Source organism: Pan paniscus, chromosome 9 (genome assembly GCF_029289425.2).
Source record: "Pan paniscus chromosome 9, NHGRI_mPanPan1-v2.0_pri, whole genome shotgun sequence".
NCBI classification, from domain to species: domain Eukaryota; kingdom Metazoa; phylum Chordata; class Mammalia; order Primates; family Hominidae; genus Pan; species Pan paniscus.
In genome coordinates, this window is record NC_073258.2 from 125758846 (window position 1) to 125783889 (window position 25044).

Here is a 25044-nt window from a genome sequence, read left to right on the forward strand (position 1 = left end):
CGACCCCGAGGGCGGGCGCAAGGGGGCGGGCGCTGCCGTACTCAGGCCGCGGGGCCAGGGCGGGCCGGCCGGCGGGGCATTTAAACCCCGCTGACAGCCAGTCCAGCCCGGGACACGCGCCCAGCTCCGTAGCCTCCTCCGTCGACTCAGCCTTAGGTACCGGTCAGGCAAAATGCGGTCCTCCCTGGCTCCGGGAGTCTGGTTCTTCCGGGCCTTCTCCAGGGACAGCTGGTGAGCGGGGCAGGGGAGGGAGGCGTGCCGGGACCTCCCGGGCTCGGGGCTTGCAGGGGCCGCGGGGGGCCTCGGAGATCACCCCAGATCGGCCCCGGCGTCGCCGCGTGGCCAGGGGTGCTGGGGGGACTTGGTCCCGAGCTCCTCCAGCGGCGCCCGCCTCGGAGGTTGATAACCCTCCCTGCCCAACTCCGCCCGCGCTCCCCAAGACCCCGCGACGCTGGCTCGGCGACACTGGGGAAGAACAGGCTGCCAGGGAGGGTCTCCATCGTTTCCCGTTTCCATCCTCCCCTCCTAACACACATCCGGGGCGCCTTCAGAGCGCCTTTCTGTCGTTGGGCAGCTGGGGAACCTGGGCTCGCAGGCTGGGGAACCGAGGCCAGGGGATGGTAGAGGAAAGGGGTGGCCACTGGGGTTTGTGAGTGTCCCTCTTGGTCTCCTTTAGCCCTCGAACACCAAGGCCAGAACTCAGTGGTCCTGGGAGCTCGTCTCGAGGCCTTTCAGCACCTGGAAAGGGCAGAGCTCTCAGAGCAGAGCGGGGCAGCCCCTCGGCAGTGGGAGAGGGGCTTCACAGTGGTTCTCTTCCTGACCGCAGGGACCACATGTTGGGCTGCAAGGTGGGGTGGAGGGGTTTCAGCCACTCTTCCTTAGAGGCGGTCAACCATTGGAGCAGTCCGTTTGGTCTGCACAGTTTTTAAAATATTGTGTTAGTTGCCATTATTTACAAATCATAAAATTTAACAAAAATAGCTAGATTCCAGACTTCTCTTGAACAATAGACGACGTGGACCGGGCATGGTGGTTCATGCTTGTAATCCCACCACTTTGGGAGGCCAAGATGGGAGAATTACATGAGGCCAGGAGTTCGAGACCAGCCTGGCCAACATCGTGAGACCACCCCCTCGATTCCCCCCTCACACCCCTCCCTGTCTCTAGAAGTAAAAAAAGGAAAGAAAAGAAAAATGGATGATGTAGCAATACTGGGCCTAAATTTCCAAATTAAATGAATAGGATTGAGGAGTCCCCTTTAGATAGGGCAGGTGCTATTAAAGTGGCCAATTTGTCCTGGTTTTGAAACAGTCTTTTGTCGGCAACCCTCTCGATCCTGGGCAAAATGAGACAATTGGCTACCCTACACACTTTTTAATTGTTGAGAGCTCTCATCAGTTCTAACCTTCTTTACTCGTTTAGATTATTTACCTAGTCTTTTTTGAGTTGGAGACTGTTAAAAGATATTTTTCAGAAAAAGATTAAAATCCTGACTCTCACAAAGACATAAGAATGAACCCATGTTAAAGATTTTCTTTTACTCATAATAAAGGAGGCAGAAGATGTTATAATCGGTTCAAAAGAGAATCTAGAGAGGGGGATTGGGGAATTATTGTTTAATGGGTATGGAGTTTCAGTTTGGGAACATGAAAAAGTTCTGGAAATGGATGATGGTGATGGTTGAGAGACAATGTGAACATACTTAATGCCACCTAAACGTAGACTAAAAATGGTTAGAATGGCAAAATTTATGTTATGTATATTTTACCACAATTTTAAAAAGAGAATCTAAAGAACATATTCATTTATAGGTTAGGAATATTGAGACCAAATTGGTCTTCTACAGGTTGTGAGGAAAGACTACTGAAATTATCTTCATAGGTATATTTTGCATGACTTCTCAGTTACCTACCACTTCAAAGAATTTTAAAATAGCTCAAGGTCAATTAAAAGCTGGAATCTGATAACCTGGCGGACTATCCGCTAGACAAGGCATAGTTTTCCACGGAAATACATTGTTTTTCTACAGTCTCTCCTGTTTTGATTTTTAAGAAAATTCTTAGAAGGATTATTCTTGATCACAAAATAAAGCTGATCTCATTGGATTTGACTTGATTGTGGCTGCAAGTGTGTTAGTTTACCATATAGCCCTTGTTAAGTTAATAAACTTAGCTGGAAGTTTTCATAAGGAATCCTAGATTAGATTTTTTAAAGCCTTTAATTATTTATTGTCCTGACATTAGTAAGCCGAGTCAAGAAACTGTCTCCACCAGGTTTTACCTACTGTACTGATGTATTTGGGCAAATTCCTCTTCTCAGGGTCCCCAAAATATCCTAAAGTTTCTGGGCTAGCCAGAGAGTGACCTTCCTTTTGGCTCGTAAACCTGGAAACCCAGTAAGCCCATTTTCTTGGGAGGATTTTCTTAGTATTGGCTGCATAGAGTGAACCTCAGTTTTTAAAGGAGGCTGGTTGTATCTGATTAAATAGGCATCCCGATCAAATACAACATCCAGGCAAGGTCTTGGTTGCATAACCAATTTTTCTAATTATGTACTGGTAAAAAAAAAATTCTTACTGAAGCTGTGCAAATAACCATACTTCCATGAAAAGCAAGAAGATGCCATAAGAGTTTCTGAATTCTGAGGAGTCAGGTAGGGAGAAAAAGATATTTATAAGTGTTTCATTTCAGTTTATGAAAGCAGAATCTACTAAGTTCTTATGGGTTAATATAGCCTAAGAAGAAAGAGAAAGGTCTTCCTTATATGTCCAGAAAATAGAACACTATATCAACATCAACAATATTCTGAACATAGAAGACAGTCATCCATCCCCAGTTCATGCAGTCCTGTGTGATTAATTCTGTCCCGCTGAATCTTGGGTTAGCAATCTCAAAAACCTATCTGCTTCTTGACTAAAGAGTTCTGGAACTCCTGACTCAGTCCACTAGTACGTTCTTAATGTTGTCTAAGTGGTTCCATCAGAAACTTATATCCAAGAGCAATTACTCAGTACAGTGCTTTTCTGAGACAGTATTTGGTTGTTAAAGATAAAAACTCTGGCCTGCCAGGCCCAGTGGCATGCTTACAGTCCCAGCTACTCAAGAGGCTGAGGTGGGAGGATCCCTTAAGCCCAATAGTGTGGGACTGTAGTGCACCATGATCATGCCTGTGAAAAGCCAGTGCACTCCAGTCTGGGCAACACAGCAAGATCCCATCTTTCAAAAAACAAAAATCTCCCACTCTATTCTATAACTGATTACAGAGCCTTTAAGAAGCATCAAAGTAAAATAAAAACTATCTGTAGGTGACAGAGACTTAAAAATTGTTGATTAACTTATTACTGATAATTTTCAAGAATGAATGATCTGATGAGAATTCATGACAAGAATAATGCAACTGACAAGGAAATTTGGTTGCTTCTGTGGTGTGCAAAACAAAAAGATGTTAATCCAAACAAAAAAAAATCTAGACAATGTCTAAAAATATAAGGTTAATTTCAAAAAACACAATGAACATATTAATTTATAAAAATGAACATGATTTTTACAGAGAAAAAATTTTAAGATATAATATATAAAAATTCTGAGATATAATTTACATAAAATGCCAAGAATATCAACTAAAGATATTCAGTAAGCTTAACGTAAGTTCTAAATATCTGTATTTTAATAAAACTGCAAAGGAAAGGCTGATGTACATCTCCAGTTGAAAACCAGTGGCCTGGAAGATGCTACATTTAAATTAAAGAAGGAAAGTTGCAGCCTAGTAACTATTTTATTTTATTTTATTTTATTTTTTCGAGACAAAGTCTTGCTCTATCACCCAGATTGTAGTGCAGTGGCACGATCATAGCTCGCTGCAGCCTCAAACTCCTGGGCTCAAGGGATCCTCTTGCCTCAGCCTCCTAAGTAGCTGAGACTACAGGCATGCACCACCACACCCAGCTAAGGTTTTTATTTTTGTAGAGACAGGGTCTTGCTATGTTGCCCAGGCTGGTCTCAAACTCCTGGCCTAAAGCCATCCTCCTACCTCATCCTCCCACCTCATCCTCCCAAAGCACCAGGATTGCAGACATGAGCCACCATGCCCAGCCTCCAGTAACATTTTAAATAATAATTGAAATCGTGACTAGTAACACGTATACTGTTGTTATCGGGGAAGGCACCATCAGGGTGCTGATAAATAGAAACATGTCATGTACAGAGAGGGCATTGAGAAGTCTGCACAACTCTTTTATAGCATATAATTTCTCAAATATTTAGATAAATAATAATATTTTACCAATATAAATTTAACCTAGAGAACGCTGAGCATCTCTTCTGACTTGACAATTATTTCCAAGCAATTGATCAATATTAACATATTAAATAAATCTAATGATTTCTAGCACCTCTCCTTTTAAAAGATGAAAGAACAAATCTTTGTGGTTTTCCAGGAGCCCTCCCTCTTTTTAAATTAAATATTCACAAACTTATCAAGATTTTGCCAACTTTGGCAAAATTTTAACAATTTAATTGCTTATTTTTAGACTTATTGTTTGCATGTACTATAATCCAAGACAAATCAAATTTCCTTTCTACAAACCTACAAATGTGTCCATTCAGATTTGACCTTCACTGTTCTCTTTCTTATTCTGGAACAACCAGTCATTTTTCTTATGTGTAATATTTTTCCTTTTAATAAACAAAAACAGGTTTCAATACCATGTATACAAAGTCATACCTCTCTGCCACGATTGTTCCTAGTAGAGTCTCATTCATGTATATTAGTTATATCTTTTAACCAAAGTAACTAACATTTCAGAGAGAATGGGGAGTGGGGAGGGTGGATCATTATAAACCATCTAGAACACATTGGCATTCTAGAAGGGCTCAGTAATACGCATAACATGACTTTCTCCAGCCTCCAACACTCTTCACTTTCACACTTCTCAAGGTGTGAATTCAGCTACGATATTCCCCAACATCTCTGGGATTTATGACAGACCTTGGTTGAAATCCTTTCACCACTGTGAGCCTTGACTTTGCTGAGCCCCAGTTTCCTCATCAATAAAAGTCAGATGGGTTCTTGAGGATAAATGCGATAATATAAGGAAACATTCTTGACGTCTTGTGGCTGCTGGAGGGTACTCAACAGGTATCCTTTTACTTCCTTCCAGATAAGTTTAGATTTGGATTCCTATCAAACACTAAATGTCACGTAGTTCTTCTGTAAGTACATTATTATGCTGAGCTCTGAGGCCTGCAAAGACAATCAAGACAGGGTTCTACCTTCTTGGAACTAAGAATCAAGCTGGAGAGGGACTGTGTACACACAGTCAGCAATTTTAGAAGGCCCTGCTCTACTTATTGAGTGCCAAAGGATGGCATTTCCTATGTGCCATGTCATTCAGAGGACCAGCTAGGGGAATGCAGAAGTCGGTTGGGGAGATTTTGAAGAAAACTGACTTGCTGAGCACTTAACACATAAAAGGTTAGAGGTTATATGTATACATTGCCTGGCATACAGGAAGCATGGAATACATGGCGGCTTTTACTATCATTATTAGTGATGATGATGTTATTATTACAGATACATATTAACCCAATTCACCTTTCTTGTGCTGAACAAAATACAGGCCAGGGTGCAGACAAATAAAAATAAAGACTTATAGTCTGAAAATGAGAAATCAAATCTCTGTCACATTTAACTGCTTTCACATGTCCCCAAGGAGGGCATTTAAGAAGTGAAGAAGACAGAATAGGAAGCTGAAAGTGGACGGGCCCTGGGCCTTGGACTCCTCCTCTGTAAAATGAGGATAATAATAATACCTGTATCACACGAGTGTTTTGAGGTTTAAATGAGGTACTACGTGTAAGGTACTTAGGTCAGTGCCAGGCTGATATGAAACACTGAGTAAACACTAATGATTGACTATATTCTATTTGTTTTTCCTACTACTTTGTGCCAGGCATTGTTTATTTGTAATTTTTGTGGAACTGCAAGGTGAATGTTAGCTTCCCTGTGGAACATATGAGTGTAATGAGGCACAGAGCAGTTATGTAAGCCTGTCCAGCACCACACAGCTGATAAATGACTGAGCTGGAGTTGGAATCAAGATTAGTCTGACTCGTAAGCCCATGGTCTTTCCGCTGCCTTCCTAATGATAGTGTTGGGTGGGGAAAAGATTACATGGCCATTTGGCCTTGGACAAATTACTTAACATCTCCCAGGCTCAATTTCCTTATCTGTGAAATGGAAAAAATGATGTACCTATATCACGGGGTTTTGGTGAAATTAAATGAGAAGCTGCTTAAAGCACTTAGCCCAGTGTCTAGCGTAGTTGGTATTGGCTAGGTGCTTATAAATTTCTGTGGAGGGAGAGAATCATCTCCATTAGGAGAAGAAGGAAGTCTTTGCCTTGGATCTGGAGGTGTTCTGAGCAGAGGTCACAGAGCCAGCAAAGGCATGCAAGTGGAGACATGTCCCATCCCCTGTCTATGAAGTAGTAACATGTAGCTCCAGCCGGCAGGAACAAAAGGTGCCCCTGGACAGGAGGCTGGGAGTCATGTGGCGCCAGGTGTGTGGAGACAGCTGCAGACATCCAAGCAAGAGTCAGAGATGGCGGAGTTTCTGTCCAGGAAGATGTTGCTCTCCTCCTCCTGTTAGGCCTTCCTCGTCAGGATGACAATGAATGGCTTGTCCATGGCGTTTCAGAGCCACAGAGCACCTGGAGGTTCCCCAGCCTGGAGCCTGGCTGGTTCCTGCCTTTTGTACCAGTGTCTGTGTGGGTGCGTCTGGGGGCAGCTGGCAGCATGGGAGATGACTGTGGCTGGTGCTTATGGGGCTGGGCCCATTTCCTGGGGCCCTCTGAGGGGGATGGCCCAGAACGTGCAGAAGAAAAGCCTGTGGGAGGAAATACCAGGGTGACCACAGCTGGATGAGCAGGAATGGGCAGGAGGGTGAATTGGGCAGGCAGGAAGAGCAGGAGCTGTGAGCTCCCGTGGTGCCATTTTTCCCACACCTCAATCTTCCCCTGTGAGCTGCAAAAGGCCACAGCTGAGCTAGGATGGATGGTTCTGCCCTGTGGAGTCAGCTAAGGGCTTTCACTGCCGGATCCTGGTGCCCACTCTGAGGAGGACGCAGGGGAAAGACATTCAAATTCATACTGAGAGAAAATCTGCTGTGTGCCAGACACTTCCACATCCAGGATATCTCATTTAATCTTTATAACACTCTCGTGCAGCAGGGGCGTATGATCTTATTTAAAGGAAGATCGAACTGAGGCTTAGAGACGTACAACAACTTGCCCAAGGTGACATTAAGTGGCAGAACCAGAAATTAGGACTCAGCCTATTTTGCTCGAAGTCTGATGTCTGTTTCCCTGTCCTATGGGCTAGCTCTCTCAAATCTTACTTTCCTGTTGACTGCAAAGAGGTGCATGGTAAGGGCAGCAGAAAGGGCTGTTTAAAATGAGCTTTGATGGGAAGAGGCTGCTTGGAAAAGGAAATGAGGGCTCCTGGGGAGAACCTGGAGTCTCAGCCCATGATCCCTACTCCGGCCCCCCAGAAGGGGCATGTGAGCCTGTGAAGGTCCCATCCCCCACCCCTCGTGACAGCAGCTTCTCCCCCAGCTGCTTTTTGGGCTTCCTCTTCCACCCTGCTGTTTCCTCTCTCCCTCCCTACAGTGGACTGGCGTGCACCTCATTGACCTCGGGTGGGGCTGTCTGACTCAGGCCCTGTGGGCTGGTCTAGAAGGTAGCAGCAAGGTTTCGAAATAGTCTGTATGGTTGGCCAAGGCCTTGTTTTTTCCATTCAAGCTTCTGTATCAACTGAGAGCTGGGGTCAGGGTTGACAGTCCCAAAGTAACAGCAGAATTGAGGACAGACACCAGAGGTAGAGTCCCTGAAGCCCAGGACCTCCTATCTGAGTCACTAACAGACACTAAGTTGGTGTGTGTGGGGGGTGGCGGGGGGGGCGGTGTCACTGCTCTCCTGTTGGCTTCTGGCTCAGGTCTTGTCCCCTGGACGCTTCTTGCTCAGGAGAAGGAAGGCCATCCTCCTCCCCCTGTAAGCAGGACTGCAGCTCTGCCATCATCAACACGCTTCCATCAGTGCTATTTACACAACCTTTCTTCAGAAGAGACACCAACTTAAAACCTGTTGGCTGCCTCTTCTGAGCCCCACCAACACTCCCACCCTCCCTGTTATTCCGGCTGCTGATCAGAGCCCCTGCTGCAGCGTGAAGGCTGTCTTCATTCTGCCTGACCATTCAGGGTCCCCCACTCAGCTTTCTTCCCAAAGCAAAACAATCTATCCTGTATTTTCCTCTTTCCTAAGACAGACTGTCATCTGAGCCACCAGTCTCTTCTCAAATGTCCTGAGTTCCTCGTGGCTCCTGGCCAATGGCTTCTTTCTCTAGGAAGGCTCTCAGGGCAAGCCCCGAGTCATCTCGATCTCTGTGAGCATGTGCCCACGTCCCAGCTGGAGGAAGGACAGCAAACAGAGGATTCCCTGAGGGGCTGGCTGCTGCCCTGGGAGAGCTTTGCGCCTCCCAAAGAGGGTCTTGTCCTGTCTTGTGTGCTAAAGACCTGGCTCAGGGCTCTGCACCTGTGGTATCTGTTCCTGGCTGGCCTTTTCCTAGCAGGGTATCTCCCAGTGCTGGTGGAGGGCTTGTGGGAGAGGGGGGCTGGGCACTGTCACCATTGACCCTAGCTTGGTTCTTACTGTGCCCAGCCCTCTATCCTTTTCAGATCTGCTTAGTCTCAGAACAGTCACATCCGAGAAGAGACCACTGAATCCATTTTCTCTGGACAAGTGCCAAAGTCACCTGCAGCCACAGCCAGCCTAGCCTGGGACTGGGGAGTGACTAGGGAGCCACTGGGGAACCGGGGCTGTTTCTGACATCTCTCAGGGGCAGCGTCCCTCTGCTGGGCTGTTTCTTGCTTTTTGCTGTTGCAGTGGTGGTGACAGTCGGTCTTTTGGGGGTTTTGTTTGATTGTTTCTAATCTGTCACTGCTTTGGGACATGCCATTTCTTGATTTTTACCCCAGAAGCATTCCTAGTGCAAAGTCTCAACAAGGTCAATAAAGTTATTATCAGGCTCCTTCGAAAGAGTAGGTTGGACTGTCAGCTAATAGTTAAGAGATAGCTAGTCGACCTCCCTATCTAACTTGGTTATTCAGTAACCAGTATCCGGTCGGGGGGAGGTGGGATTCTGAGAAGTGCCATCTCTTGCTAACAAGGTCTTTGAGGGTCATGGGACAGCCGCCCCATCTGGAGCAGCCGGGAGCCTTCCCCTCCATCCTTTGGTCCTTGGCCTACTTGCCCAGCCTGGCCCAGCCCCTGGGCTGCCATCCCCCCGTCACAGCCACCCTGGGGCCAGCTAGGCAAGGCCTGGCTGTGCATATTCTGTGCCCTGCTTCTCTTCTGGGACCTCTTGATTCACGAGGGAAGGACTGGTGAGAGGAGAAGTGAAACCTGCGGGTTCTAAACATGGAAGGAGTGCGTCAGCTGCCTTTCTGAAGCTAGCGTGAGCTTGGCAGTCTTGGCCTCCGTCTAGCCTAGCCCTTAACCTGACTGAAGTTCCCAGTCTCCTGTGAACCACGGCACCTTGATCTTTCTCTTAGAACACCTGACAATGGGGAATGGATAGAGCACCAGACTCAGAGGAGGCCCAGCTCTGACTATGCCATGCCCAGCGAGTGGTGTGACTTTGAGCTCATCCCTCCATCCCTCTGGAGGCCAGGAAGGAAGTCCCAGAAGAGGCCAGTGCCAGGCCTAGTGTCACACAATACAGCTGAGGACCCCCCCATCCGCCACCCTTAAGACTCATGACTCTCCTGCTATCTTGGGTGTCAGGGTTTCTACTGGCAGCATCATGGGGGACTCCAGGTGGTGGATTTCAGGGAGTTGGGGTCAGAGCTGGCGGGGACATCAGGCTACCACCTGGAGGAGGGCAGGGCTGGAATCTTGGAACCTACCAGGTCAGGATGCACGTGGGGACCCCTACTGACTTTCCTGTCTGCCCACGGGAGCAGGTGGGAGGGCCCCGGGGCTGGAGTCTCCCCTGTGTCCCACTGTAGGCTCCCCAAGAAGCCCTAGGGCCCACCACGGAAGGCCAGAGCTCCAGGAGCTTCAGGGCATCCTTATGTTCATCTAGACCCAGCTATGCACAGCGGGAGGCGGGGTGGAGGGGGACAGGCTGGCAGCCACATCTCTACCTTCCAGGTAAATCCAGGGCCCGGAGCCTCCACTTCCCAGAAGAGTTTGGTTCAGCCCCTGACCCTACTCGGCTCCCCTAACAGAGCAGTGTGGGCCGCCTCCACCCCTCCAGTCCTTCTTTCTGGTCTGAACATTGGAAGTACACTAGCTGTCACCTAAGCGCCCTCTGGGCATCAGGAACAATTTCAGACCGGTTAGGTGCATCTCACTAACCCATCAATAGGTCTGAGAAAGGTGATAGACTCTGCTTTTCTGATGAGCAAAAAGATGTAAGGAATGAAACCAGCTTTTGCCCGATTCCCAAGTCCTTGCTGTTTTCTCTTATAGACATCAACTCCCTGACATCCACCACCTGGGGTCCCCCGTGATGCTGCTATGTCCCTGGGAGTGGTTGGCAGGATGAAAAATGCCCAGGGAACTGGCCTTGAGCCTCAGTGAGGAAGCCTGTCTGCGCTTCCCACCAAAACCTACAGGGCACAGCCCTGAGTCTTCACCTGGCTTAGGCTGGCTGGGGTTCAGAGCTGCCGACCTGGGAACTCCCGCTCTCTTCAGTGGCTTCCCATCACCTTCAGAGATAGCCTAAATGCCACAGCTTGGCACCTGAGGCCCTGCGCCATGCCACCTGAGGCCCCTGCCCTTCCCAGCCAGCTCTGCTTCTCTGCTTGGCTCAGTTTCACCCTGCAGATACCCCCACTGAGGCGGAGTTCCCCAAACAGGTAGTGTCATTTCACACCTCCGTGCCTTCGTGCACGCTGCTTCCTCTCCCTGGCAGTCCTCCCTGCCCCAGCTGTGGTTGACTTGGCCTCGTCCTGCTTGTTTTTGAAGCCTCAGCTCCAGGAATCCTTTCCCGACACTGCTCCCTCCTGCTGGCTCAGTCTCTCCTCTGTGTCATCTCTGTAAGAGAGAGACATCACACCAGGTCTAACTGTCTCCCTGCTGACCTGTGCGCCCAGGCAGGTGGAGATTCCGCTCACGGATTCTCTTGCTAGTGCTGGATTGTAGCATGGTGCCTGGTACAGGATGGGCACAGGGATGCATGGGAGAGCAGCCTCGCTTCAGCCGAAGGGAATCAAGATGTTAGAAATGGGCACAGCTCCTCCTACTGAGGTTGTCGGGGACAGAACTCCAGGCAAAAGCGCCATGGAGCAGATAAGGAAGAACACCTGGGGCCACAAGCAGGGGAGTCGGGGAGGGCAGGCTGGAGTTGACACAGTGCAGTTGGGGGAGTGGGGTGGGAGGGGAAAGGGTGCTGGCAGCAGGCTGTGCCTCTGGGTCCCCATTGGCTCTGACCAGCCCTGGGAGGGCTCAGCATGAGTGTGGAGGTGCAGTCTGGCTTCCTAGTCAACACCAGGCTACGGAGCCAGCAAGGGCTTCACTGCCGAGCCTGCAATGAAAGAACAGTCATAGCTGGGACCCCAGTGGGGCCTTGGGTCCCTGGGGATCTTTCAGACACTGAAAGGATCTGATTTGTCACCATGGTCAGTGGCCAAACATCTTGGCAGAGGCCCTGGCACATCCAAGTGGTCATGAAGGCTGGTCCTGCTGCCTGGGGGGCCTTACCGGCAGTATAACCAGGGACCTGGGGACTGGGGGAGAGTCATGCTGTGTTCTCTTATCTTGTGGGACAGCTGGGACTGATACTAGCGCAATGTGTAACTGATGAGGAAACCAGAGGCAAAAAAAAAGGCTTAGGGATTCACGGGAGGTTACACAGGCAATTAGTGAGAGGTGCCACGCAAAGCTTCCCGCCTCTCCCTGAACCAGGTGCGTCCCAGGCGGAGCTTGGTGGGTGCTATCTGTAGGACTGCAGGGTTCTTCCATCCATTGCTCTTTGCAGAAGGCCAGCTGGGCACCCTCTTCAAAGTCTCTCAGAGGATTTCCCTCAGATTCTAGAAGTCCCCGAACTAAGAGTCATGAGCCATATGGCAACAGGTGGGACCCGGAAAACATTGTTGCCACAAGCTTGCCTATGTCAGTCACTGTGACAGGCACTTGGAGTAGCCCCAGCTTCCCTAGACAACTTGAGTCCCTAGAGGACCTCTGTGACCCACATGTGTGCCTTTGGGAACCGGTGGCCAGAGAGGCCGGGGCGTGGAGCCGCCTGCATTCCAGACTACACTGTTGCACCTTCATGCTGGATGGGATGGAAAGGCACTGAAAGCGTTTTAGCAGAGCTGTGGAGGGGCAGGAGCAACTTCAGTCTCTCAAGAAGACAGACAGGAAGCTCGATCCAGGGGCAAAGTGAGAAGGAGCCTTGTAGCCCAAGCCCAATTCAGCCTTCACTGAAATGCCCCTTTGTTTCCCAAGTGGTAGTGGGTGTTGCTTCATGCCACATTTGGGGGAATTGGGTGTGGGGTGTGGAGGAGGATTCCTAGGCGGAGGGAGCATCCAGTGTCCTGCCCTTGGGCTCTTGAAGCCAGGACAGAAAGGGCTTCAGGAGCCCTCCCACCCTTTTTCCTGACCCTTCTCCATGAAGTCTTCAGTGAGCCCTGGGTCTCGCCTAACTCCTGGCCCCTTCTCCTGGACTGGGGCTCCACTCTGAAGCCTATTTTCCATGCATGTCCTGGCTCCTGGCTGCGGTGAGGAAGCAGATAGTGACTCAGCAGGGCTCTGGGGCCCTTCCCCAGGCCTCAGGCTCGGGGAGCGGCCGGGGCACAGTGGAAAAGCTGAGTGCCACCCGCCTGCACTGTTCTTTCCATCCCGGGCCAGGGCATGGGATGAGACGTGAGGGGAGAGAAAGAGCACGTGTGCGAGCCACAGATGGAAAGAATGGGCTCTGTCCAGTGGGATGGACAGACTGGGACTAAGAAGAGGGCTGGGGTCTGTCACCACCTGTCCCACTGCCACTTCCTTTCCAACTACCACCTGCCTGAAGGAGGTGCTGTGTCTGCCCTGTTCGAAGCTTCAGAGGAGTGTCGACCTCACTTTAAAAACAGACCCTTCTCCCGACTGTCTCCCTCCTACCCCCATCATTTCAGACATGTGAAAACCACTCAAACTCCCTGCCCCCACCTCTGCCACACACATGCACACACACACAGGCGCCCTGACCTCAGGGAGGTCGACGAAAAGCAGAGGTGCTGCCAGCTGGTCAGAGCAGGCGGAGGTGCTTCTTGTGGGCTGGGGCCGAGCCGGCTGCAACAGAGGCCTCAGGAGTTGGGACCAGGGAGACAGGTCCCTCTGAGCACCCTGGCCTCTGGGCATTTTTTCCCAGCCTCCCCTTGGCCTCTGCACCAAGAAGGAAAGAGTTGGTGGTCCTCAGGCCCTGGGACTGCCAGAGGGGACACGGGTCAGGGATGCCGGCCCAGAACTTCCAGCTGGGGCTGACTTCCCACTAACGCAGATGCTGTCCCTTCCTGCAGGTTCCGAGGCCTCATCCTGCTGCTGACCTTCCTAATTTACGCCTGCTATCACATGTCCAGGAAGCCTATCAGTATCGTCAAGGTGAGGCTGGCTGGCAGCAAGGAAGAGTGCAGAAGCACACTGTCGTAACCGTCCTTACCCCTTCCCATGGCCACCGAGGTTGCACCTTCACCTGGCAGGCTCCCACTCTCAGTGGCTGTCTTCCCCAGGAGCTCCTTTTGAGTTTATTCCCCAAGACAGCTGTGTCGGTGGCTGTGGATGGAATAAGCGTGCAGGGCCCCTGGGCTATGTGGATGCTGCTCATGGGTCTGATGTGGCTGCTTTCCCCTGCAGCCAGTTCCTGCAGGAGGAGGTGCCAGTAGGGGGGACATAGAATCTGGTAGGAGGCAGTGTCTCCGGTATGGTTGGGGCAGGTGGTTGCTTGCTCCCCTCTGGGTCAACCCCTGACCTGTATGTCCCATTGCCTATCCAGAGCCGTCTGCACCAGAACTGCTCGGAGCAGATCAAACCCATCAATGATACTCACAGTCTCAATGACACCATGTGGTGCAGCTGGGCCCCATTTGGTAAGAACAGGGCAAGTTGCTCTTCCCATTCCCCATTCCCTCTTCCTCGAGAAGGGGCTGTCCAGGGAGGGCTTCCTACAGGGGCATCCACGCAGTCAGCTTTCTGTTTCTCCCATCTGCTTTCAGACAAGGACAACTATAAGGAGTTACTAGGGGGCGTGGACAACGCCTTCCTCGTCGCCTATGCCATCGGCATGTTCATCAGGTAAGGACAGAGGCTGAGCCTATGACCAAGAGGAGGATGGTTTAGAGCTGCTACCTCCCCTTAAGGAACCTGGGGGCAGCTGGGAATGAGCTCAGGGATGCTGCATGTACAATCCACCCACAGCCATCCTCCTTGCCTTACCGCGGTCGCAGAGACTGCTCCTTCGCCTGGTAGACTCCCCCTGGTAGCAGCTCTTTTGCCTGGAAATGTTCTCCTGGATGCTGCTTTTGAGTCTATTCACTCAGATACCACAGTTGGTGGGTATGGACTAGGACCCTTTAAGAATGGCCCTGCGTGCACATATAGCTGGGAGAATCCCCATCCTCTGCTGCATCCAAACCAGCACGGGAAGCGTGCTTTTCCTTGCCAGGAATCCACGATCAATAAGGCTGCATACTGCCTCCAAAGAGCTCACAGGCCAGTGCGGGCAATGGATGCATTGGCAGCTGGTGCTAAAACTGTGGCGGCTCCATGACAGAGGTGGCCATCATGTGTTCTAGGAGCTCCGAGGTCATTACTCAGTCCAAGCTGAGCTAGAGCAGAGGGGTCGGGGATGCTTCTTGGATGAGATGGTGCCTGACCTGATGCAAGGGACTTGGGTGCGGCGGTGCAGACGGAGACCTGGGCAGAAGGAATAGCACAAGCAAGTAGGGCAAATGTGAAGAAACAGCATGATCTACGGGAGGAACTGCGGGCAGGTGTATGGAGGGAATGACAGTGTAAGGAAGGTAGCAGCAGGGCTGAGGGCCGAGGTCATTTGCACATGAGGTCCACGGGCAGAGACGCATGGAAGGGTTTTCGCCAGGGCATCCCATCCAGATGGGCATTTCTGAGAGCTCACTCTGAGAGTGATGCTGAGGTGGATGAGACTGGTCATACAGAGTGACCAATTTGACAGTAGCCCAAGCTGTTGAGCTTATGTTACTACAGTGGTGATAGAGGTGGAAAGAGTTTATGTACTGGAGCACTAGCTAAGAGGTAGCCCGGTGAGTCTTGGAGACTGAATGTGAGGGGTGGGGAGGAAAGGTGGGAGGCTGAGGGAGCTCTGAGCCTGGCTTGAGTGCCCAAGGGGTGCCATTCACTCAGATGAGGATAGCAGGATGATGAAGGCGTCAGGGTGGTTGGCGGGAAGAGGAAGAGGAATTCAGCTTAAGAGCACTGGGTTTCAAATGCCCCGGGGGCATCCAAATAAAGATGTCCAGGAGGCACCTGTCTGCAACTGTGAAGCTCTGGGAGACAGATCAGGCCTGAAGATATGCATGTGGAGCTATTTAGCCTATGGGTGGTTGTTACAATGGTAAAAGTGTTGCAAAAGACTGCACCGAGAGGAAAATACATGACATGGAGTGGCTGGCCAAGCGGAGGAAGATGGGAAAGCTAAATTCATGGAGCATGGCCAGGTGTCACAGAAGCAGTGGGGGACAGAGGTTGGCCCCGTCACATGGCAACACAGAAGTCATTGGTGGGACCTTGGCCAGAGCCACTTCCTAGTGTGGTGGGAGCAGAAACATGGTAGGGAGTTGAGGTGGACACAGAGGAGCTTAACCGCAGATCCAACTTTCTCTTCCCCAGTGGGGTTTTTGGGGAGCGGCTTCCGCTCCGTTACTACCTCTCAGCTGGAATGCTTCTCAGTGGCCTTTTCACCTCACTCTTTGGCCTGGGATATTTCTGGAACATCCACGAGCTCTGGTACTTTGTGGTCATCCAGGTATGAATCACCGTCTTGCACTTGGGCCTGTGTTGCCGTCTCGGGAAGGACCTGGGAGACCGCAGCTCACAGCGGGTGGGAGCCTGTGTTCCTGGCTCCCTGTCCAGTGCTCTCTATTACACTGCACTGAGTTCTACCTCCTGGCCCCACTGCCCCCACATTTGTTCACTCAGAGAGTTGGCCTTGAGCACAACGCTGTGGTCACTTCCAATGCACGAGAGGCTTGGTCTCTGCTTGAACAATCTTGAGCGAGAGAAGCCAGCTCATGCCATTGAGGAGGTGTGGCATGTGTGTAAGGGAAGGGTAAGGTTTGTAGTGTGGGGTATGGAGGGCCCCTCGGCCACGAAATTGAACCTCCTCAGCCCAGGGTGGTCAGAGCAGGGAGCCAGTCGCACAGCCCAGGCCTGTTCCCACCCTCCCTTCTCTCTCCCTGCAGGTCTGTAATGGACTCGTCCAGACCACAGGCTGGCCCTCTGTGGTGACCTGTGTTGGCAACTGGTTCGGGAAGGGGAAGTGAGTGTGACAAGGGAGGAGGAGTGGGAAGGATTGGGAGGGCTGGGGGTCCTGAGCTGGTCACCGTGGCCTCTGATGTAATTTCAGAGGGAAGGGTCAGAAAGCGGCCTCCACGTTGCTGTTCACGTGCTTAGAAGTGGCTAAAAGCAGTGCTGATTTTCTGACTGATGAGGCTTTAACCCATAGAGCAGGCAACCTTAGTTATGTTTTTTTCTAATAATAGATTAATTTCTATTTTCAACGAAGACAAAAAGAAGCCTATAAAATTTCCGCCCCGCCCCCCAACCCCGACCCCGAATTGGCTTGTGTGCAAAACAAAGTTGCTTTGGAGAAGGGGTTCTCACCCTTGGCACTACTGACTTTCTGGGCTATTGGACCCTTGTTTGGGGACTGTCCTACCACTGCAGGCTGTTTAGTAGTAGCCTTCCTGGCATCTGCTCACTGGATGCCATAGCACACCCTGAGTTGTGACCATGAAAAATCTCTAGCTGTTACCAGATATCCCTTGGGGGTAGGATCACCCCTGGTTGAGGACAGTGCTTTAGAGTGAGATCGTGGGACAGAAGAGAAGAACGAGGGCCGGGCCCCCATGCCCTCAGTGTGGCTAGAGCTCCCATCGGCACTCACTCAGGGAGCTGGGCAGGCGGAGCGAGACCCCAGGCCCTGCAGCCACCTGCTTGACACCATCCAAGGTCTCCCACTCCTTGCTGACTTGGGGCTTTGGGGCTGTCTTTGGTGCCTCGGGGAAGCTGTAGTCAGCCCAGCTTTAGAGCTTGGCTGGGGCAGTTGCTATGAACAATGTGCTTTGCTTTTTACTTTTTATACCTCTTCCCTTCTCTCCCTCCCTTCCAGGCGGGGGTTCATCATGGGCATCTGGAATTCCCACACATCTGTGGGCAACATCCTGGGCTCCCTGATCGCCGGCATCTGGGTGAACGGGCAGTGGGGCCTGTCGTTCATCGTGCCTGGCATCATTACTGCCATCATGGGCGTCATCACCTTCCTCTTCCTCATTGAACGTGAGTGGGCCCCTCACTCCCCACAAGTGAGCCTAGAAGTTCTCGGTTTCTGGGAGAAGGCAGCTGGATCTACTGGAAAGATTGCTGGTCGCAGAGTGGGAGGACCAGCCGTGTGACTTTGGACAATCTCTCAGAGCCTTTATTTTCTCATTTGTAAAATAATAATAGTAATAATAATGTCTATTTCGTAGGATTTCTGCAGGCTTAACTGAGACACCATAGTTAAAATGCCAGGCCCACAGGAGGTGCTTGGCAAGCATTGGTTGAATCTGAGAGGTGTGATCAGGGAGCGTGGAGTTGAAGGGACATTGTTACAGTGACCAGGCTCTCCACTTGCTGCAGGTGGCCTTGTGCACTAGCCAGGCCAGGTATGAGAGCCACTCTGTAGCTAAGAGTACTAAAGTCCAAGAGGCAGTAGTGACACTGCTGGTTGTTAGGAAAGCCAGGCCTAGAAAGCTGTCTCCTGAGCCCCAGGCCCTGCTCCCTCCTGCTGGGACACCCACTGGCCACCTTAGTTGTTGGAGGCGGGGCTGGTTCCCGGGATGGCTTAGATCCAGTGCAAGGTGAGGGCCTGGCAATCACCTCGGGATTGGGGGGGCGGGGGTTGGGAAACTTCTTAGAAAGCGATTTTTTTTTTCTAGACCCAGAAGATGTGGACTGCGCCCCTCCTCAGCACCACGTGAGTGTGAGCCCTCCCAGCCCTATCCCTGCCCTCCAACTCCATCCAGAGGGCTGGACCCGGAGAGGCCTGGGGAGCTAGAGCAGGGAGTTCTGGCCCTCACTGACCTCACGGACCCAGTGCTAGGCCCATGGGTTGGCCCTACAGCCTGATGAGTCTGGCAGGTCAGTCCAGCCCGAGACGAACATGTGCCTCCCCATCCTGGGAGCCAGTGTCTCTTGCCTGGGCTGCACCTTCAGCTGGTGGGAGGCAGCACATGGACGCACCCACAGCAGGGCTCATCTCCTCTGCTCAGGGTGAGCCAGCTGAGAACCAGGACAACCCTGAGGACCCTGGGAACAGTCCCTGCTCTATCAGGGAGAGCGGCCTTGAGACTGTGGCCAAATGCTCCAAGGGGCCATGCGAAGAGCCTGCTGCCATCAGCTTCTTTGGGGCGCTCCGGATCCCAGTAAGAAGTTTGTGGAATGGAGGAAAGAGAGGGGCTTTCCAGATTTTTTTCTGTTGGTGATGAGGAGATGGGGTGCTTGGGTGATCTATTTTTCTAGAACTTCTTTATAGGGGAGGTGTAAGTTGGGCAGCCTGCTTGGGGAGGGCAGTGTGGGAGATTTGTCTGGAAACAACCTTGCACAGTGGTCATGTTGCTTTTATTGGGACTGGATGTGTTGGAGGCTGCCTTGTGTGGCAGGTGGTGGAAAGTACTGGGGTGGTGCTGAGCACCCCTCGGGGCCACCACTGAACCCAGGACCTCTGGACCCCTTCCCACGTGCCCCCTGTTGCACTCCCCAGGGCGTGGTCGAGTTCTCTCTGTGTCTGCTGTTTGCCAAGCTGGTCAGTTACACCTTCCTCTACTGGCTGCCCCTCTACATCGCCAATGTGGGTAAGTCCAAGAGAAGGGGAATGAAGGGGTCTCTGAGGAGGCCAAGGCTGCCTCTGGTGGGAGAGGAAGCCCGTCGTGGTGATGCCTGTGATTCCAGTATATAGGCAGAATTCCTGCTGAACCTCTCCTAGAGTGAAAGGAGCTTGATTTAGTTCTTTACTTAAATGAAAGCTAAACCCAGCAAACTACCCCCTAGACCCTGACTCCAGCCACCTTTTCTCCCCTTGGAACTGAGCTGGGGGTTAGGAACTCAGAGCTCTGTTCTGCAATTCTTGCTATCTTCTTCTCTAGCCCTTAGTGTAGGAGAAACCCCCTCCAGGCTGCTTGGCTCATAGGTGGTAGGATTGGAGGTGCTAGGGAAGGCCTGCCTGCTGGATCTCTCCCCCAGTCCAAGGAAGAGGGCCTGGTGAGTGACCCCACTCCTTGTAGCCTGGTGGTGACCCTGGTGGTCTTCTCCCAGTGGGACCTAATGTGATCGATGCCCCTGTGCCTGGATCTGCTGGGCTGCATTGGTGTTCTGCCCTGTCTCATGGACCTACTCCCGTCTGCCCCTGCCCAGGGATGTATAGATGAGAAGAGCTCACTTGAAAAAGGATGTTTCATGTCCACCTGGCCTGGGTCTCTGCTTTTCCATAGGTCAGGCTGCTCTACCAAACAGCAGCCCACCCCGCCCTGCCCAGCCCCCAGGAGCCTCCAAGCTCCACCAGGGCTGAGGACCTGTCACCCAGTACTGCTGCCCTCCCTCCCAGCCCTGGGGAGGAACAACAGTGCCTTGCCACACATTGTGCTCACTCTGAACAGGATACTGTAGGAATTAGTCATGGCCAAGTTCAAGCCATAGCTTGCCCCGCAGCTCTGTCGGGGCCTCTTTCGTGACAGTGTGGAGCGCTAGGGCAGCTTTGTGGACACCGTGACTCTTTGTTTTGTGGCCTTGGTGCTGACTTCAGAGTATGAGGCACCCTCGAGGGTGGGGCTACAATCTCAGCTTCTGGACATTCCTTTTTTAAAACATGGAGCCAAGGCCTGTGACCTGAGGCCCCTGTGTCCCTGCAAGTCTCCTTCCTGGCTCTGTGTATGAGCACAGCCTAAGGTAAACGGGAAGAGTTCCTAGTGCTGCTAGGGCCGGAGTGAAGCAGAGAAAGGGCTGGGCTGAGCTTCAGGTTGCGCTCCAGGGGAAAGGTGGCCACGGGACAGCAGGCTCGGGGGCCAGATCCCAGAGCTTGCCAGGGAGGGCTTGTTCTGAGAGGTGAAGGTCATCCTGCAGGGGAAGAGGGCAACACAGGACGGGACCAAGAGGGCGTCTATCCAAACTGCTGCATTCTCACCCTGTGGCCCTGGCCAGCCTGCTCCACAGGTCCCCAGCTCTTCCTCGGAAAAGGGGGCAGTGGTCTGGATCACGCTCTGCAGGGCTTCTAGCTGTGACACTCCAGGATGTTTGCCCCAAACCCCAGGTCTGACCACATACCTGTATTTTCCACAGCTCACTTTAGTGCCAAGGAGGCTGGGGACCTGTCTACACTCTTCGATGTTGGTGGCATCATAGGTGAGGCCTTGCCCTGCTCTGCCAGCAGGCTCCCTTCCCCTCTTTTCTTGTGGGGTGCAGGAAGAAGGGACAGGTCCAATAGGCTATGACCTGGGTAGGTGGCACCAGAGGAAAAATGGCTCCTGGGTTTATTCTCAGCTCTGCTCCTGCCTGGCTGGGTGGGCCTAAGAAAGATGCCCTTTTGTTTGGTCTCCAGTAGTGATGGGCACTACAGGAAGGGGAGGGCTGTGGAAAAAGCAGCTCTGCTGGTTCTTGCTGACAGGCCCAGGCCAGCACTGGGGCACAGCTGGGGTGCCAGGCGAGGGGATGGCAGGGTCCTGTCTGGGAGTCAGTGTGTGAGTGGCTGTGTGTTCCAGGCGGCATCGTGGCAGGGCTCGTCTCTGACTACACCAATGGCAGGGCCACCACTTGCTGTGTGATGCTCATCTTGGCTGCCCCCATGGTGCGTATAACCCCGAGGGTGAAGCGCGAATGCACGTGAGCAGGAGCCAGTGTGGACCTCTGGCCTGTGTGCACGTCCACGCGTTACAGACATTGATGTCGCTGTGTACGCGTGCACATGCATCATTGTGCACACACGGGGGAGGAGAAGCGAGGGTCAGCAGAGGCACCTTGGAAAAAGAGCCAGACTGCAGACTTTAGAGGGGGATTCATGACTCTTTGGCCTTGGTAGAGAAGGAGACCGCCTCCTAAACTTCTTGATCAAGGAAAGAAGAGATTGAGGTTGAATCTGAGAGAAGACTGTTTGGAGAAAGGGAGATGATAGAGTACCACGTTTTAGACAGTCCATCCCTGGGACATTTAAAGATCAGAGAAATCTGCATAGGCAGGGGAAAAGGAATAGGATGCCCTCTGGGGTTTCAGGGCAGGAGATTGTTGTTCCAGACCTCAGGGCTCCAGGCCGGCAAAGGGATTCCGGGTGACTCTGCCTCTCCCCTCTCCTCTCTCAGATGTTCCTGTACAACTACATTGGCCAGGACGGGATTGCCAGCTCCATAGGTGAGGAGGAGGTTGCAAGTCCTGCCAGGCCAGGGGAAAGGCACTGCCTTGGGGGCCCCATGAGGCTGGCCCACGGGGGGTACTGGCAGGTGGAGGGGCTGGGAGGGCTGAAGGCTGGAGAGTGCTCCTGCCTTGGGGTTGGGGCTGCGGGTGGTGCTGCTTCTCTGACTGGCTGTCTCTATGCTGTCCCAGTGATGCTGATCATCTGTGGGGGCCTGGTCAATGGCCCATACGCGCTCATCACCACTGCTGTCTCTGCTGACCTGGTGAGTGGGGCCACCTCCCGAGGGCCAGGGACCGCTCTGGGGGCTTGGTCAGGGCCACCATCTCCAGGTCCATTTCTCCCTGTCTCCCATCCCGCAGAGGAGAAACCGTCAAAGTCCTTCAGAATGCACCATGGGCCCCTCTCCTCTCAAGCCCAAACCCCAGTTACCACCTTCCCTGAGTCAGCCCCTCTCCTGTCCTGGTTCTGCTCATGCTGCTGCTCAGCTGGGCTTCCCCACTCCACTGTCTCTCTCCAGGGGACTCACAAGAGCCTGAAGGGCAACGCCAAAGCCCTGTCCACGGTCACGGCCATCATTGACGGCACCGGCTCCATAGGTCTGTGACTCTAGCTCTGTTGTGGGCCGGCCCCTAGGCATAGTGCCCTCCGGTGGGCAGGGGAGGTGCAGGACCCCTGCTCACGAGGCTGTGCTCCATTCAGGTGCGGCTCTGGGGCCTCTGCTGGCTGGGCTCATCTCCCCCACGGGCTGGAACAATGTCTTCTACATGCTCATCTCTGCCGACGTCCTAGCCTGCTTGGTAAGAGTCTTGGGGTACACAGATAGGTATTGAGGGATGCTCTGTCCTGCCAGACTGGAACCCTGGAGGTCCAAAGCGTTGGCCATTTGGGGTTCTGGGGCAATGAGAGCAGCTGCCCTTTGCTCAGAAGCACTCTCCCTACCCCGAGTGACCCCTTGCCAAGTGGCAGTGTGTCTCTCCCCCTTCTCCACTGCCGGTCCACGGGTCACCCTGGTGCTGGGCACTCAGTGCTAACAGTGCCCTCCCTTCCCTCTGTGCCTTGTGCTCCACAGCTCCTTTGCCGGTTAGTATACAAAGAGATCTTGGCCTGGAAGGTGTCCCTGAGCAGAGGCAGCGGGTGAGTCCGGGGAGCTGAAGCTGCCCCTCTACCAACCTCATTTCTCGTGGGAATCAGCCCGGTGCTCAGTTTCTCCAAATGCAGGCTGAGGCTCGACCAGCCCAGACCTGAGGAGCACTGAGCCAGTCCCTGGGTGGCCCTCACCCTGCTAACCTGTCCTCTGTTGTCCCCGTGTATCTCTATAGCTCTAGTATGGTCCTAACCCACCAGTGATAGTATTTTCCTCAAGTCCCATGACTTTTGTGAGTATTTACTTCGAGTCTGTGACTCGAGTGCCATTTGAGTGGGGGCTGCATGCAAATCCTCTGTCCTGCAGTATGACTTTTTCCAACTTTCTCTTTCTTCTTGTGGGCCAGTTGTAAAGACTTTCAACCTCAGCAGAGCATGGTGCTTGGGAAGTGTTTTCCAAGGGGTCTGAGATGCCACAGAGGTTGGTGGCCTCTTCCCTGAGGGACAGTGTGAGAACTTTGGACATGCCCTCGGGGACAGAGGAGGCAGAAATAGGGAAACCAGTTTCCCTCTGAGCTGCGACTGAGCTGCAAGTGCCTCCTGAAGTTCAGAAACCAAGGTCATCTGGCCCCTCTGCCTGGGGTATGCAGAAAAAAAGCAACTACCAATCAAAGTCTCTGAAACAAATGTGAATCAAGCATGGGTGGCTGGCCTGGTGTGCTCTCTGCCTACTGTCTGGTGGTGGTGGATGTGGTGGTGGCATCAGCAGGTCAGTGGCTGAGGCTACACAGTGCTGGTGGTCTGATGGTCGGGCGACCCTCTCCCGCTGGCCGTCCTGAGCAGGAGCCTCGTGCTAACAAGGAGGCCGCTAATGAGCTGGCCGGAGCTGTGAACCTGGGCTGGATGGCAAATGTGAGGAGGAACCCCCTGGGACATGGTAACCAGCACGCATCTGGGGACACACTTCCACTTAAGGAAGACACCACCCAGGGGAGAGAAAGTGAGAGCAGGAAGACACACAACACAGGAAGCACGCAGAGCACCTGTCCTGCCCTGCCCTGCCCTACCCTGGAAGAGGGGAGCAGGGGGCTGGACTGCATGACCCAAAGTTCCTGTGCCTGTGCTCCTTGGAGCCAGGCCTGAGGGTGGGAAGAGAAGAGCAGCAGAAAGGGAGGAGGATTTAGTGAGCAACTGCTCTGTGCCTGGAATTGTGTCTGGCTTTAGACATGTGAGCTTGCCTCGCAGCAGCTCTCATTGAAGGTGAGAGACAGAGGCTCAGAGCTCGGGCACAGCCTAACACTGAAACTGGGCCTGGGGGTTGTTTGCTTTTCTCTGGACTGCCACCGCTGTCCCAGGCTGGTCCTGCTCCATGGGAGGCCTGTGTGTGAGGTGTGCAGTGATTTATCAGAGCAGACAGAGCACTGTGCTTGGAATCCAAAAACCCCTGGACAGTCCTGCTTTCTCCACTCACTCCATGAGACCTTGGGCATAGCACTCCATCAGACCCAGATTCTCTGAACCGCCACATCTTTATGTATGAATGGGGATGCTTATCCCTGAATACCTGGCAGAATTGACCCGAGGCTGAGATAAGATGGGATATGTGATATTGCTTTGTAAAGCTGTCAAATGTGGCATGAACATTGTAAGGTTTTATTTAATTTCTTTTTTTTTTTTTGAGGCGGAGTTTTGCTCTTATTGCCCAGGCTGGAGTGCAGTGGTGTGATCTCAGCTCACTGCAATCTCCGCCTCCCAGGTTCAAGTGATTCTCCTGCCTCAGCCTCCTGAGAAGCTGGGACCACAGGCATGCGCCACCACACCCGGCTAATTTTGTATTTTTAGTAGAGACAGGATTTCTCCATGTTGGTCAGGCTGGTCTTGAACTCCCGACCTCAGGTGACTCACCTGCCTCGGCCTCCCAAAGTGCTGGGATTACAGGTGTGAGCCACCGCGCCCGGCCAGGTTTTAAATATTAATCTAGCTTGCTATTTCCTGCCTGAGAGGTGAAAGGGAGGCCTCATTACAGAGAACTGAGATGAAAGCAATGATGAAGGGACCCTGGGACCCTGCCTTTCCTCTCCCTACTCAGCAGGAGCTTATGAAGTCATCTCACTTTCTCTTCTGTCCCCCCTCTCCTCTTCATGCAGGTATAAAGAAATATGAGGCCCCAATTGGAACAGCAGCATGGAGGGTCCCAGTTGGGTCCCCAACGTGCTCCCCATGGGCAAGACAATGGAAACTTCCACAAGTAGGGGAGGCAAACCCTCTTTATTGAACATTAGCC

General features: G+C 52.4%; 1 protein-coding gene across 1 annotated transcript; it reads left to right on the plus strand.

Annotated features, from left to right (window-relative positions):
- On the plus strand, positions 1–25044 carry SLC37A2 (solute carrier family 37 member 2). The gene is made up of 18 exons (XM_003819926.5): positions 1–231; positions 13564–13645; positions 14037–14130; positions 14257–14335; positions 15908–16043; positions 16480–16556; positions 17409–17575; positions 18217–18254; positions 18550–18702; positions 19041–19131; positions 20612–20674; positions 21031–21116; positions 21625–21673; positions 21866–21939; positions 22195–22273; positions 22377–22474; positions 22747–22811; positions 24908–25044. Exons 1-18 carry the CDS (start codon positions 173–175, stop codon positions 24921–24923), a joined length of 1506 nt encoding a protein of 501 aa, XP_003819974.4. The 5' UTR covers positions 1–172; the 3' UTR covers positions 24924–25044.

Coding starts and splice junctions, on each gene's coding strand:
- SLC37A2 (XM_003819926.5), top strand. CDS start 173: ATGCGGTCCTCCCTGGCTCCGGGAGTCTGGTTCTTCCGGGCCTTCTCC. Junction 14,131..14,256: donor GTGCAGCTGGGCCCCATTTG/GTAAGAACAGGG, acceptor ATCTGCTTTCAG/ACAAGGACAACTATAAGGAG. Junction 21,674..21,865: donor CGGGATTGCCAGCTCCATAG/GTGAGGAGGAGG, acceptor ATGCTGTCCCAG/TGATGCTGATCATCTGTGGG.